This window comes from Poromitra crassiceps (genome assembly GCF_964638095.1).
Source record: "Poromitra crassiceps genome assembly, chromosome: 11".
Lineage (NCBI taxonomy): Eukaryota > Metazoa > Chordata > Actinopteri > Beryciformes > Melamphaidae > Poromitra > Poromitra crassiceps.
This window is the reverse complement of record NC_139643.1, coordinates 44,270,725-44,287,691: the sequence shown is the minus strand read 5'-3', so window position 1 is coordinate 44,287,691 and position 16,967 is coordinate 44,270,725. Positions and strand designations below refer to the sequence as shown.

The following is a 16,967-nucleotide window of genomic DNA, read 5'->3' as shown; positions in this document are numbered from 1 at the left end:
AGATCTTGAGAATAGCACAACAGATAAAGCAAATTACACCAACTGAAGACATCACGTTGCCAAAGACTCAACATATTCCCTGGACCATGCGACATTTGCCTTCTGATCATTTCCTGTTACATCTTATTTAAAGCCAAGGTAGAATAAATCCACTATACACCTACTTGTTGTGGTTGAACCATGTCGGAGACATTTAATATAGAGACATTCCACTGCAGAAATTGTACTTTTCCGGTCTCCAAAATGGGTGTGGTCATCAGCTTGTTATTAGCTGTATGTAGTGTCCTCCAGAGCAGTGCTGACCAAGTTTGGCCTGCCACGGATTTGTTTTTTTGTTTGTTTTTCTCCCTGATTTTTTTTAAATCCAGAATGCAACTCGGGCAAGTTATCAGATATCTGCACTGATTGCAAAGGGTGGACAAGCCTTTTCATATGGTGACTTTGTGAAACTGTCTGAATGTGGCTGCGGATACTGTGTTCACTCCTGAGATTGCATCCCTGCAAATTGTTTACAAAAGATGGACAATAAAGCTGATTTTCAAAGTACCTTGAGGATTTTTCAAGTTGTGAATTAAGTCAAATTTCTCTCTTGATTACAAAGGTGGAAAATACAACTGTTTTTAACTGGGTGTTTACTGATTAAATGTTTAAGTGCCCCACAAATGCAGATGTTTTTTAAAATATATATAACCAATTGCAAATTATTACAATTACCAAACAGATAAAAAGTAGATTATTATATTGAAATGTTATTTTAGATTTAGACTTAATTTTCTATAAAACACAATACATCTTAATGTAATTCCACAACGTTTATTTTTGGCCCTCGGCCCTCCACCCAGAGTTTTGGCCCTTCATGGGAAAGAATTTGGACACCCCTGCTCTAGAGAGAGAGTGGCATCAGTGGAGGACCAAAATGCGAGACTCATTAGCCAATGAACAGCCAGGAATGGGTCTCGCTACTTTTGCATGCTAAAATAAAGCTGATAATGTACAATTTGATTAAAGGGATGAAAAACCCTTTCAGAGTACAACACAAACTGTCTATTTTGCTGCAACTCGACAGTGCTGCTTAATCCAGGAGCTTACTTCCTGGAACTCTTGAGAGTAAAAAAAAATGGTCCATTGGAGTGAATGGAGATGGCTATATGGCTCTGGTTGTAAGTCATTAAAGTCAATGGTATGAAACTTCATTGGCTGACCAGTCTCCTAAGTGGGCGTGGTAGTGGTGATACCTCCGTGGCACGATACAGGAAGCGATTGGAAGTTGGGGTGTCTTGCTTTGATATCCAATCGTCTTTGACCATGTACACAGTAACCCCCCACACACACACATTACACACTCGTGTTTTCTGTCGGCCGAAGTCTGGCTCGTCTGTCTGGCTCGTTAAAGGCGACGCGCCGCTGTCTGTGCTGGTGGAGCAAGATGGGGAGCACAGTTTCCAAAAATGCTCCGGCTCCGACTGAAGGGCCGGCAGGTTAGCCTGGCAGGACACGCCGCTCAGACTGCAGGGCCGGCGGGCTAGCCTGGCAGGACACGCCGCCTTCAGCTGGAACACGGGACTCTGCGGGGTGTTTGAGGAGTGAGGCCAGCGTCCATTAAAACGGTGAGTTTCATCTCGACAGCTGCTCATTCTGGCTGTCCAGCCGTTTGAGCTAGCTTAGCTTAGCTAGCAAGCTAACGTCACATCTAACGGTATGGTTCGATGTTTTGGTGACTGGAAGCAGTACACTCGCTCCCCATTGTCAACGCATTCCAAAGCAAGGTGAAGATGTTTTAAACCGAAAACACCATGGATCCGTTAGCTGTGTACCTTGTCAACTAAAATGCTTGCTTATACACTGCAGTAATAACATAGCAACAACATGGTGTTCCCAGTCTGTAACGGCATACATGTGTATGTTTTCTGTTGATTAATGTTCACATCTTCCCCGTTGACAATTAGTCTCCATGTTTTTTCCCTTCCCCTTATTATATATCAGAATACAACAAATTAAATGGTGTCATGCTGACAAGTAGCTGGTACACAAACATGGTGCAGAACATGCAGTAGCAAGTACCGTAAGTACATAACACTACAAATATAGTTTCAGCATTGTATCACTGTGCATTAAAATAGAGTGCAGCAGTAATACATAATAATCATAATAGTATGTTACCCAAAAACATGAAATGCATGAAACAACTAAATGATCAATACTGTGAAGCATGAATAGTTCCTGCAGCTTGACAGGTCTAAGATTGTGCAGTAACATAGCAAGACTCTACAACAGAGCATATAAAATTCATGGTAACTTTCCACCTTGGACTCACCACTGTACTGCACTCTCACACTCCTCTGCTACAACTTTTCAGAACTACACAAAAAGTCTAGCCATTAAGTTTTAGTTTATGCTCAGAAACAACTCTTCTCCAACACTTACAGCTTTACTCCCAAGACACAACACAAGACAAGAACGCATCACCGGATCAATCTCACATGCACTCATACCAGTACCGGCATACAAAAATAATTATGGACTAAGATCATTCTTCCACACACACACCAAAATTTGGAACGAGATCCCATTTCACACCAGAGAAATAACCTCCATCTCACATTTCAAAAAATCTGATACTAGAAAACACCTGTAATCACTGATCCAACTCACCCCTAGGTTTTAATTTTTTGCTGTTGCTGTTTTGTATTGATGAATGAATGAATGTCTGTAAATGTAATTGTTTTTGTTAGGTCTGTAAAATTGTATGTAGTGAAATTGAACATGTTCTTGTATATTAATTATTTTTTGTTCAATGTACTGCAGAACAGGAACCTGCTGAAAACCACTTTGTAACTGAGTCAGGCCAGTTAAATGTACATGTGAAATGTCATTTTTATCCCTTCCTGTATAAATAAAGTGAACTGAACTGAACTGAAGTTCAATAGACTGAGCAAACCACACTAGATCATGAAGAGGGTGGACTCAACAGTAGCAGGAGTTAGATTAGAATGTGTGGGTGTTGGGGTTGAGCCCTATGGCAAAGCTGGCTGAGGAGATCAGGTGTCTTCCTGCTCTTAATGTCCTCATGTCCTCACTCGTACCATCTTCCAGAGGAAAGTTAAAGGTTGCCGATGTGCTTGTAACGTTACTCAAGACGGTACCCAACTAAATCCCAATCATCATCTTTGTTTCTTTTCACTGCATTAGGCCATGTTCAGACTAGGAGGCCAAATCTGATTTGTGTACTTTAGTGACCTATTAATGACTTTATCCAGATTGGTTTTATGAGTCTGGACGCTCCAAGTCTGATTTGTGTCACTTGTCCCAAACCACATATGGAGGTAGTTTCCAATCTGCTTTCGACTGATGTGACTTCAGTGCGGACCCGCAGATCCACCAAATCACATTTGAAGGTCACTCGCAACTCGTCATCAAATGCTTCTGCGTAGGAAAACCACGTCACCAACGTATGTATTTACTGACGCCCACGTCGTTACCATAACAACCCATGCAGATAGGCTGTTTAGGTCTGGACACACAGATCTGACTTGAGAATCAGATTTGTGGCAGTGCGGACACTGAACCTCCCAAATCAGATTTGGGAAACCAATCAAGATAATGATGATTAATGACTTTATCAGCAAATCGGATTTGCCTGTAATGTGAACATGGCCTTAGTCTCTTTGAGAGAGTAGTAGTGTGGCCAGCCAAAAAATGTTGGTCAATTTGCCCCATATGTTTCGCTGTTCTCCGTTCCTCTGAGATACACTCCGAATCAGCGTCACACAACATTCCATCAGGGAATAAGACCCTTTTCACGGGGGCCATTTTGTGTCGAATAGGCAGAATAAACACAGGTGCAAGCAAAACACTAATGAGGGTTTCCAAATTCCAATCATGGAAGTTTGAAACCCTCATTAGTGTTTTGCTTGCAATCTGTGTTTACCATACCTTTTCGACACAAAATGAACCCCGCGAGAAGGGTCTATCGGGGGGGGGGGTTGAGCGTTTAAAACACTCTCCTACCTGTCTCCGACGTCCGATCGCAGATCCAAAGATGTAATAATCTCCCTACGGAAGCCAGTAGTTTAGGCGGGGGTGTTAAAATGATACTGCTGTGTGAAACAACCGTTTAACAATTTATTTATTTATTCATTTATTTATTCATTTATTCATTTATTCATTCATTCCACTCAAATGATCCTCTGCTGCTGCCCAGATGCAGTCTCTGGCCATGGATGCGGAGTGCAGCGGGTCAGTGGTGCAGGTGTGTTTCCCCAGCGCTCAGGCCTCCGTGCTGGACAGCCTGAACAGGCAGCGAGAGGACGGCCGGCTCTGTGACCTCTCCATCCAGGTGCAGGGACACGTGTTCAAGGCCCACCGCTGCGTCCTGGCTGCCTCCTCACCCTACTTCCATGACCAGGTGTGTGTGTGTGTGTGTGTGTGTGTGTGTGTGTGTGTGTGTGTGTGTGTGTGTGTGTGTGTGTGTGTGTGTGTGTGTGTGTGTGTGTGTGTGTGTGTGTGTGTGTGTGTGTGTGTGTGTGTGTGTGTGTGTGTGTGTGTGTGTGTGTGTGTGTGTGTGTGTGTGTGTGTGTGTGTGTGTGTGTCAGTGTCACACTGCAGCTAAAAGTGTCAGAAATCTGATGTTTTGCTCTCACATGTGACCCAGATGTGACATTTTCTAATCCGTGTGAACTGTGAACAGCAAAAAGCTGAATGGAGTTGCATTTCTTTTTCAATTCTGATTTCTGATCCTGACCACATGGATATTGGCTACAAAAGTGGATCCAGAGGCGAAGCTACAATTGCTACATGCAACTTGTATTTGAAGGCTCATGTTTGCCAGCCTTTTGATGACAATGAGTAAATCTTACTTTCACCAGAATCAATTGAGTCATAATTTTGGTGCACACAGCAGTTTGGCTGAGCCAGCATTGGCATGGAGGAGAGTGAGACACAACAAATTAATTTAGGGTTTAGGATTAATAGGGTTGTGCAATGTCAACCAAAATAGCCATCGCGATGGTTCCACAGTGAAACATTGCGATGCTATATAAAAAAACGATATGGAAACACACAGCCTTATTTGTTGTGTTCTGGGTTTCTCCTAGGTGCTACTGAAGAACATGTCCACGGTCTCCATCCCGGCGGTGATGGACCCTCTGGCGTTTGAGAGCGTGCTCAGCTGTGCCTACACGGGCCAGCTCCGCATGCTGCGCGACGACATTGTCAACTACCTGACGGTGGGCAGCGTGCTGCAGATGTGGCACATCGTGGACAAATGCACCGAGCTGCTGAAGGAGGGCCGGGCGGCGGCGGCGGGGGCGGGGAGCGTGGGCGGAGCCCAGGGCGGAGGCGGAGTCAGCGGGGGCAGGGGCTCGGCCAACCCCGGGTGTAGCAGCAGCAACGGTGACGGCGGCGCAGGTAGGAATCACAGAGTAGCTCACGATACGATAGTACAGTAGCACGATAACGTTGCCCACGATAGCGATGGTATCATGAGACAGCAATTCCGCAATACTCAATACATTGCAAGACAATGAATCTACGATACATGCGTCACAATATCTGTGTAACCGAAGAAGAAAAAATACCCCTAAAAAAGGCACAAAGCAGTTTATGTATGCATTATGCATTGTGGTGACAGTTTCGCAGGATTTGACAACGGAGATGAAACAATGTACAACAAAGTGCATAGAGTCTTAGCTTAGTGTCTCTTTCACACACACACACACACACACACACACACACAGACTGCAACTTGTCCACGTGCCATCACTCCAATGTAAAATAGCCATAAACTGTACGAAAAGTCTGGACTGCCAGAAAGCGCGCTGCACTGCGGCTGCCCACTGCTTCTAGTTCTAAGAAGGTTCCTAGTAGAGGATGGGTCAAATGTAGAGGAAGAATTTCCCCATGATGAGAATAAATAAAGGATAATTTAACTTAACTTATGAAGTCAGAACAATCTGTGCAAATAGTTTACAGAAAACTATATTGCAATCCTGTGTGTGTGTGTGTATGTGTGTGTGTGTGTGTGGGTGGGTGTGTGTGTGTATAGATAGATAGATAGATAGATAGATAGATAGATAGATAGATAGATAGATCGATCGATCGATCGATATAGGAATCCACCAATTTACCCATTTCAGTGTATAATGAACTTGTTTTATGCAAACCTGAACACATTTCAGTGGTTACCAATACCAACATGTTTTCTGTGAATTAAAATATTATTTGGCGCCAGTGTATCGATAACGTCTAGCAAGTAGCACGATATAATTCCAGTATGGATATTATGTCCTACCTCTAGGTGCAGCTGGTGGTGCCGGTTCCTTAGGCGCTGGCGGTAGGGGTATGGCTCAAGCCCAGGTCGTAACGTCCCACGAGCCCCAACGAGGCTCCCAGCCCCCCAGCCGGCCGTCACTGAGCGAGAGCCAGTCACCCAGCAGCACCAACTACTTCAGCCCCAGGGACGCCAGCGGCTTTGGGGGAGGCGGCGCGGCCACCGCCGGGGCCTCGGCCGACGCCAACAACACCCCGGGCTACTGCACGCCGTCCGGAGCAGAGGAGGCCTTCCTCATCGAGGAGGAGGAGGAGGAAGGGGAGGAGGAGGAGGAGGAGGAGGAGGTGGAGGAGGTGTTGTACCATCACAGGAAGAGGGCGAGAGGAGGAGGAGGAGGAGGAGGAGGAGGAGGAGGAGGCAGCGCGAAGAGGAAGAAGACCAGCTCAGTGTCAGAGCAGGAAGTCGGGGTCAGCGACAGCTTTGGCGTGTCTTCCTATCAGGTCAGTTTGCTGGGGCAGGATCCACACATACAGTATTAGACACACACACCACTAATGCCAGAAAACCATTTCATATTCCATAACTCATCTCTTCAGGAATTTTGAAAATCAACCTCATTTTCACATTGTTGATTCACTTGATTGTCTATATTGTTGACCCGAGCCGCACAAAAGCCTCACTGGCTGGCTCCTTGCCCGCGGCAAGGCATCGGCGTCTAGCCTGGGTAAACCCAGCCTCCACGTGACCTGCTCTCAGACCTGCTCTCAGTCACTACACCTTGTGACTAGTGAGCAGGTCACGTGGGGGCTGGGTTTACCCAGGCTAATCGGCGTCACCTTCGCATCGAAGCATAAATTCCACTTTACTGTGTGTGAAACATGTCACTGTGCAGGACGGGGAGGACTCCACCCTGCTACTGCAGAAGCGCCCCACCTACAGCCAGCCCAGCATCATGCCCCGCAAGCAATGGGTGGTGGTGAAGACGGAGCGCTCCGAGGACGACGACCTCATCGTGGTGTCCGGGGAGGAGGGTGGCGAAGAAGACGAGGAGGAGGACGAGGAGGACAGAGAGATGGAGATGGCTCGAGAGAGGGAGAGAGCCGACTTCAACATCTCCAACGTGAGGAGCTTGTCCGGCCCGCTGGGAGGCAGAGCTGAGCCCAACATGGACACACAGGTCAGCTGGAACTATTCAGCTTCTCTCTTTAGATTCATGCTATTGCTTTTGATCGGTTTTCTTTTTTGTTTGTTGCACAAATAATTGTACTTGTGAATCGACCGTTTTGGATCTCAAAACGAGACACTCTGTTCCTCTCTGTGCCCAGATGGACTACTGCCAGTCTTCAGAAGACTACCTCAAGTTTGAAAGCAGTCTAATGGAGCAGACTTTAGCGCAGCACCTTCACGACAGCGCCGCGGGTCAGGGCCCGAGCGCCAACCGGGCCGTGTCGGCGCTGCTGGGCCAGGTCCAGTCGGCAGCCTCGGCCCGGGCCCAGCTCTTCCCCTTGGACATGCAGGGCAACCAGATCCTCCTCTACAGCCAAGCCTCCGGACTCTCCCTGGACTCCGCCCCTCCGTCCCTGGGGATGACCGGCAGCGGCATGGTGGGAGGGGCCTCGTTTAAAGGAGCCAGCCTGGAGCACGGCGCCGTGCACCTGTCGGCGCCGGGGGGCTCGGGCGTCGACGGGATGGACGGCGGCGGCGGCGGGGGCGTCGGCGGCGCCGGGGGTTCTGGGAAAGTGTTCATGTGCCACTGCGGCAAGACCTTCACCCACAAGAGCATGAGGGACCGCCACATCAACATGCACCTGGACCTGAGGCCCTTCCACTGCCCGGTGTGCTCCAAGAAGTTCAAGATGAAGCACCACCTGACGGAGCACATGAAGACGCACACGGGCCTGAAGCCCTACGACTGCCTGGGCTGCGGCAAGAAGTTCATGTGGCGCGACAGCTTCATGAGGCACCGCTCACACTGCGAGAGGCGCGGCGCCGAGGGCGGGAGGCGAGGAGAAGGAGACGACGGGCAGGATCTGATCTCCTCCCCTCACCTCCTGCTGGGAGGCGAGGGAGGGGGAGGTCAGGCCGGGGTTCTCGGGGGGAGAGGCGGGATGTCTGTTTTGTCTCCGCATCATTCCAGTGTGGTGCTGTCCCCGCAGCACCCCGGCATGTCGGCCGCAGCCAGCAGCAGCAGCAGCAACAGTAGCAACAGCTCCGGGCTGAGCAGCACCATGGCTGCTGCCGGGGCGCTCCTAGGGGTCGTCTCTCAGAACCCGGGTCAAGGGTCAGGGATGTTCGGCGGTCTGGGGATGGGTCGGAGTGTGTGTGATGAAGATGTGTGTGAAGTCAGTGCCAATGACAATAGCGTGACTTGAAACCAAAACGAGGCCTTGTGTTCCACCGGGCACCTCTTTCTTTCTTTACCCAGCAGCGCTAACGATATCGATGCCGGGAGGAAGTTGTGCTCCTGGCGCCTGCCGTTGTTATGCGACTATTGAAAATCGGTGTTTTGCTAAATGTTGACGTAGTTTGAAACTGCCAGTGCTCAGCAGCACTCTGAGCAGGAAAACAATTTAAAGCTCACAGCGCTGGAAAGCATGTCCTCGATGAAATAGGTAGAGCCGTACGGCTAGTTAGACTTCTTTATGAATTCAAATGATGACGTTTCGATCCGAGGTGGATCTTCGTCTGGTGGTCCAACCTTTTTAAACACTTTTCTTACATTCCTTATATAGACATCACCTGATGAATGATGTCACACACAGGTGACGCTCACAAAATGGTTACAATTAGACAGATAAATTACAGATAATATCCAAAGAGCAGATAGTCAGAGTCCATATAAACAATACAAAAAATAAAAATACAATTGGAAAAAGTTAATCTTAGAAGAAATGCATTATTTTAGAGGGGGGATATTTTGGAAAAAGCTATTTACATCTAGGATATCAGAATCATACTAAAGGACCCATCATGGTATATATGGGCTTGGCCTACATGGTTCAATAAATCTCTATGGCGATTGCAATAAAGTACCCAAGAGGAAGGTTGTACAGAGTGGTTTTACTCATAAATGCACAACTAATAAGTCAAGTACAATTTAAAAGCAATTAAATGCAGGGAGCCAGAAATCACAAAGCAATCAACAAAAATCACAAAAAATGTCTTGATTTCATTTTCTTGGGTTGATCTGAAGCAGGAAAATGAAATCTGACATTTTTTGGGATTCTTGTTGATTGGACTATCTGATGGATGGATGGATAGATAGATAGATTTAGATAGATAGATAGATAGATAGATAGATAGATAGATAGATAGATAGATAGATAGATACCTGAGGAGTGTCGCCTGTGTCTACCCTGTGAGTGACATCATTCATCAGGTGATATGTCTATATAAGGAATGTAAGAACAGTTATTTTTTATGTTTGACCAGACGAAGATCCACCTCAGATGGAAAAGTCGTCATCCTAATTAATAAAGAAGTCTAGCTAGCCATACGGTGTACGGGCTCTACCTATTTCATCATGTCCTGCATCTAGCCCAGCACCCACAGTCGACGTGCGTATAGCTATTTTCTACTCAAGCATGTCCTTCCCATGGTAAAGCAGAAACAGAAGCCAGTAGGGTAAAGAGAGGTTCCCGGTGGACACGCAGCCTAAAGAAGCTATAGGTGTTTACAGAAACATTTGGCATTCCAATTGACTGTGGTGGTGTGACATTTCAAAAGAAGACGCGTCTCTGTGCTGATTGCTATCTGAAGTTACCTGTAGCTCCAGTACTGCAAGGACTTTGGACAACTTGCCTCCGAAAAGTGGCCTAATTGAAAGGGACCTTTATCTCAGCGAGTAAGCTATTCTGTTGAATTATCCAAGATATGACTGTTTCATTTTGTATTTGTTTGTTTTGTGGAAGAATGCTGTGCGTCCCCGAGAGGAAACCAAAAATCTAAAGACAGTGCTTCAGCGGCGGTTACCTTCTGTGGCAACGTTTATATGAGTAGAGTAGAAACGTGGCTGTTCTAAAGTGCTGTGACTTCCTGCAGTATTGTACAGTAATGTATCACTGTGTTATCACACGACAAAAAATGAAGAATGAAAATGAAGAATAGGAAAGAAAGCTTATTTTATGTTTGAAACTGCGCGACGCCAAGGTCTCGACGCCTCGAGGCTCACGAAAGTCACCGATCGCACACATGAGCGTGTAAGTTGACCCTGCGTCAGTGTTCCATGTAACCAACTAACTGTCATCACTGCCACGTTGTTTCAGACGATACGATGGTGCAGCTTTGCCTAAAAGCCCACGCTGGATTACAATAAAGCTACAATCAGTGATCCACTGAAGCCTGGCCGATGTACAGGGTGGGATATTTACCAGCCAGGTAAATTTTTCACTGCGCCTACTGATTTGTTTTTTCTTCGCTCCACCAATCTAAACTCCTAAAAGTTCATGTTTGTCTGGTGAATCGGTCGCCCCATAATGTTCCACTAGTTCACCGTATATACTAGCGTCACACACAATACGGCACACAGGCTGTGGAAAGACTGCTTTTAAACTGTTGTTTCACGCAGCAGTATCATTTTAACCACCCCGGTTAAATTACTGGCTTCCGTAGGGGGACTATCATATCTTCAGATCTGCAATCGGACGTCGGAGAGCGTTTTGAACAGCCGTTCCCCCCCCCTATTGACTTATAGAAGTCGGTGTGGCGCTAGTACCAGTGTATACGGAGAACTAGTACCAGTGTATACGGAGAACTAGTACCAGTGTATACGGAGAACTGGTTGTATACGGAGAACTTGCACCAGTGTATACGGAGAACTAGTACCAGTGTATACGGAGAACTTGTACCAGTGTATACGGAGAACTAGTACCAGTGTATACGGAGAACTAGTACCAGTGTATACGGAGAACTAGTACCAGTGTATACGGAGAACTTGTACCAGTGTATACGGAGAACTAGTACCAGTGTATACGGAGAACTAGTACCAGTGTATACGGAGAACTAGTACCAATGTATACGGAGAACTAGCAGAACCTATGGGGCTAGTGAATTGGTAAAAGTAGAAGGTGAATTTTGGAATCCACCTGGTCCCAGCCCCGCTCATACACTACCTGCAACTGATAAGCTCACTCATTCTATATTGGGTCTTTAAAAAACTAGTGGAAGTGGTTTTCCACACTATGAGCCAACATGGCCGACACGTTTTCGCTGCCGTTTCCTGCTTTCACGTTGCTCCTGTGCCATTCACAGAGCTCTTGTGCTTTTGACAAGTATATAGTTACTGTAAATATATAGAAGAATCGTATGACGATATGTCGTGAACTCAAATAGACCTGGACCCAATAGTAACTTTTATAGCGTTAAACGTTGGTCTGCAGTGAGTGCATTGAGGGAGGCAGTTAAATCAGTCACAGAACAAGTGTTTTGAATGGTATTCGGAGCCCGGTCTGACCGGGTTTCCCAAAGTCATCTGAAACCAAGTTCATCGTCAGTCAATTAACGTACATCATCATCATCATCAATTAACTTACGATAGGCCTTTTTCACAGTGGCCGTTTTGTGTCTAAAAGGCGGGAAGTAGCACAGGTGCACCAAAACCTGAATTAGGGTTTCCAACTTCCAGTCCATTTAGGTGTTCCAGACAGTGCTGGAGCCCTAATTACACCTGTGTTTACCCTGCTTTTTAGAGACAAAATAGCAGCTGTGAAAAATGCCTTTTAGAGACAAAATGGCAGCTGTGAAAAAGGCCCATTGAACAAACTGAAACCAAGTTCTTTGTTGCTCAATTAACTTAAAACTGAACAAAGCTGGACTTCATGCAAGGTGATTTGGAGAAACCTAGCCATGGTAGATATGGTCTTATGTATACCAGTGGTTCTCAACCTGTGGTACGCGGGCTCCCGCCCTCTCATACTTTCATATGGTGGTCATTTCTGAGGTGGTACTTGGTGTAAAAAGGTTGAGAACCAGCGATCTATGCTATACAGTGTATACATCTATGCTATACAGTGTATAGATCTATGCTATACAGTGTATACATCTATGATCTACAGTGTATAGATCTATGCTATACAGTGTATACATCTATGATCTACAGTGTATACATCTATGATCTACAGTGTATAGATCTATGCTATACAGTGTATAGCAGGAGCAGGAGTGATGTCCCTTTATGACTACAGCACCTTCAGTCATTCTGTATATTGGGTTTTGTTCATATATTGTCTTATGTTCCTTAACAGTGGTAGCTGTGTTCCTGGGACACTGCTGACTGCTGAATGCATATTTGGGGGGAAGACTGGACTAAAGAGAAACGTAGTGGCAGGTTCCTCACGGGAGCTCAGGACAGGAGGATATTTAGCTCATTGCAGGTTCATCTTTGCTGCGTTCGCGCACAACGCAAAGATGATCTGAATGCGTCTCGAGGAGGAAAATGGGAGGTCAGTTTGTTCACTTTGTAACCTCATACAGATGTAACCTCATGGGTTTTCTTATACAGTTTTTCATGGTACAAGTACTGTGCTGTACTCAAGTACCATGGACCCACTATGGTTATAATACAGTATTAGTAGGATCATGCACGATATTGGATTTTTCTTTTTTGCCCATATCCGATTTGCTGATATTTTCCAACTCTTTTGGCCGATACTGATTTACGGTATACACATGTTTTTTCCTACCTAATTTCAGAGAACATCAAGTCTCCTGTAGTGGAATCAACACGTTTCCATGCCTGCTCTTATCATGATGGACCACTGGCAGATGCATATATCAACACAATGCTTTTCAAAATCTACATATTCACTGGGCAAAATAAGAAAACTACTTCACCTTAGGTTAAGTAAAACATGCCATATTTGTTTTTATTTATTTACCGTATCTTATGTAATATTTTCTTTCAAACAACTATTTAGTTAAGAATTCAATCAAGCATTGATATGAGTATTTTGGCCATAATTAAAGCATAATTGTATCTGCGTTTTCTGAAAATCGCACAATAAAAAAAACATTTATGTTTCAAAAGTCATGCAAGTGATTCACGTTTGTGAAGATTATCCTGCTGAACACCAATTACCACTCCCATAAACTTTGTTAACCACAGAGCTTATTTATGCGTTTAAGTGAAATCCCCATTCTAAAACCCCATTCACTTTCCCCCCCCCGAAGCACCAACATGCTGCTCTATTAGTACTATGGTGTATCCTAACTGGACCTGTTGTGGTTATTATAATACAGTTAAAGTACTGTGCTTTATGGGTCTTTCTATAGTTAAGGCATAATATCAGTACATACTAGGATACTAGTACTTCTCCATCTGTACTGGGCCTACTGCAGTGCAGGTATGGCTAAGTACCAAAAGTGTGCGGTACTTGCACTGGACCTACTGTGGACCTGGTGCAGGTTACCTCTGTTTTTACATTGGAATACTGAGAGTCGGTTTGGTCTCGTTTGAGTGGGAGAGGAGCGTGTGTGTGTATGTGTCACCCTATCAGGTCTTACCTTTACACATCTACCATACCTCACCCCAATCAAACTGTGCACAAAACATGATTGACAAACAGATCACTTGTATAGTGCGGGGGAATCAACATTATACATGACCTCTTAATGCGTCTGCATGCCTTGAGATATGTTTTACATTTTCCAGTTCTAAAATGGATCTAAAGGAGAGCGAGGAGTTAGAGGAGGGTTTTACCTTCTGTGAAGGCTGAGTTTGGATGCTTGTTTGTTTGAGGCTAGTCTCGCTGGCCAGCCTCCGCACCCTACCTCATGGAAGGGAGAGGAGGCTGGCCAGCGAGACTAGTTTGAGGCAGGTTCAAAGTTGCTCCTCCTCGGGCTAAGAGAAAGAGCTGTTGGCATGTTGGTATGTTTATCAGTGATCTGTGAACTGTGACATCCAGGGTTGTGCAGCAGTGATGCCTGGAGGCTGCACTTCCTGTAACAGAGTTAATGTTTTATCATTTCTAAGCGTTGGGACCACACTTCTTATTATAGAGTCAATTGTCCTGAACTTTCCTCTAAATGTTTCACGTTTTAGCGCGTCTCATTAGGGTAGAACACATAGGAACGGTCCTTGTTAAGGGGGCACCTGGTTTTGACTGATATTGAAGGAATTTTCTATGGGAGAAGATGTCTCCATAAGTCCTTGTCACAGCAGCATTTGCTAATTTGACTCCTGTGAAAAAGGCAAGCAGCTGATAATTACATTACAGTACATCCATATTAGACCCAACTTCATGGCGCAGATTATATTGGACTAAATAAATCTTATTTCTTTATTTTATTTCCATCTAATTTACGACAGCATTCCTAGACATTTTCCATTTTAAAATTGAAAGACATTCCCCTCCCAGATTTTTTCCCCTTCCATTTAACTCTTCTTCACTGGATTTGTAGATTTGCAGTGTAATGGCAGAGTATTCCCAACAATATTGCAGCATGTGCAACAATGAATGACATTAGGTCGTCGGTGTGTCACGACGATGTCAAGACTGAACAACACTTTTCCAATTCCAACTTTTCTTTTTTTTCTTTTTCTTCTCACGTTTTGACAGGTGTCACTTTGTGAGCGCCGTGGTCCTGTACTTGTTTAATACTTTCCTCTGACATTTGTAGCAACCCTGTAATCATTTAATGTGTCAGTTCAGGCTTCAATCTGTTGGTATACATCAAGGTCTGTTCTATACAAGTAAAAATCTATATTAGAAATTTAGTCAAATAGTTCAAATGACTCATTTAATCAGCATTTCAAGTTGATTGAACTGGTTGACTGGTCAGTTGAGACGAACCTGGTCTGACCACTTGTTTGACTGGACTGTTGGGTGCGACTGATGGAGAAAATGGGCTGAAAAAAGACTGTTCAAAAACTAATTGTAACTAAAAAAAACAGACTGGAATTTTTTTTAATGTCATTCCAATGTGCGCGCATCATATCTTATTTCAGTGAGTGATAAAAGAAGGGATATTCCTTTATCAAGAGAAGGGAAAATCTGCTTAGAGAGCTGCTGCTGAAAACGAGACTATAAGGTATTTTTTTAAGTGAGTTTTATTTGAGGTGACACTTACACAGCTTCCTACTGTGTTTTCTGATTGTTGAATGGTGAATACCGATAACAGTTGTCAACATACATTTTTCCTTAATCCTGAGTGGTACTAATGTAATAAACTATGGGAAAGTACATTCATATTCACCTCTGCCCTGTTTCAAAATAATGGGTTAATAAATTATTTGGTGCAACTGACTGTAGTCTCTCTGTGTATAATCTTTGTTCAGGCCTTTTACACAACAGAATTTAAGCCTTGGATTTTGTTTTCCTACCTGCCAAGACCAAAAACTCAAAAGGCAGGAAGCCCAAGAAGCTAAAACAAAAAGACCACCTGAGGCTTCACCCTCACACACCACTAGGGGGAATTGTGAGAATAGAACACTGGACCTCCAGCAGTTCATATAATAACAGTATTTGTTGGCTTGAGGGAAGCTGTCTGATGGTTCTCACTACATCGTTATGAAAGCAAATAAAGACATCCAACTGCAGCCTTATAATTAGGGGTGGGGTGGAATCGATACAGCATAGTATTGCGATAATTTGTGTGGCAATATATCGTATCGCATGAATGCCAAGTATTGTGATATTTTATTCTATGAATTGTCAAGTGCATCCAACATTTATGACAGGTTTACTTTTTATGACAGTGTTGGTCAGTCTGTCTGCTTGACAATCCCATTTTGCGGCAATAAAAATGATTGAAGTGAGATGAACAGACTGGAAACTTTATCTCATTAGATAAAACAGATGTTGACAAAGTTTTTTCCTTTGGGAACATCATTTGCAATTGAAAAAAGTAATAAATCGCAATATAACCGCTCAAAATATTGCAATACTAGCATATCGCAATACTATCTGTATATCTATATGACTTAAGTATAGTGATAATCTATCGTGCAGGCATCTGGTGATTCCCACCCCTACTTATAATTAGGGCTGTCCCCGAATACCATTTTTGGGCTTCGAAGCTTCAGTGACAAGTATTCGAATAGATTTGAAGCTTCGACGGGGGCGCGGGGCACGAAGTGACAATGTGAGGCGAGGAGAAAAATAGGACTTAAAGGATTTTCCTTTTTATTGAAATGAAAATGGATTAAAAAGTGTGCAATAAGCACATCAAATAAATTACAGCCTGATAGAGAATAAAATTATCTTCTCCGCTCTATCACAGCCATAGCCCATAAAAAGGAATTTGCTCATATGTACAGTAGGCCCTGGTGGCTGCATGGTCAAACATATGTTAAAGAGCTGTGAGGCACAAAACTATCACTACATTTAAATGGCCTTGTCTGACAGAATAAGTAATAATAATTAATGTTAATGCATAATCAATAATGTTGGATTACTATTTCAAAATAAATGTCAGAAGAAAAACTAAGCATTCGAATACTGATCTGGAAATCGATTACCAATGGCATCGAGTGAAGCTTCGAAGTGTTTGGGTCAGCCCTACTTATAATATAGACATTGATTTGTTCATACATTTCATACTGTGAAATACAAGTCGGCATCACAGAGGCTGCATCATATCAAAGATGATCATTTATTTTATCAAAAATAATACAAAAGAAATCATCACAGTGAATGATGAACCATTCCTCTGCCTAAACGGGGCCCATTTGATCTGTAAGCGGTTGAGCCAACTTGCAGCC

General features: G+C 44.4%; 1 protein-coding gene across 1 annotated transcript; it reads left to right on the top strand.

Moving 5' to 3' along the window:
* Positions 1 to 4,201: 4,201 nt before the first annotated feature.
* Positions 4,202 to 8,646, top strand: zbtb22b (zinc finger and BTB domain containing 22b; the record flags this gene model as incomplete). Its single annotated transcript, XM_083646041.1, has 5 exons — positions 4,202 to 4,405; positions 5,094 to 5,406; positions 6,302 to 6,768; positions 7,161 to 7,445; positions 7,594 to 8,646. 5 exons carry the CDS (start codon positions 4,202 to 4,204, stop codon positions 8,638 to 8,640), a joined length of 2,316 nt encoding a protein of 771 aa, XP_083502167.1. The 3' UTR covers positions 8,641 to 8,646.
* Positions 8,647 to 16,967: the final 8,321 nt, after the last annotated feature.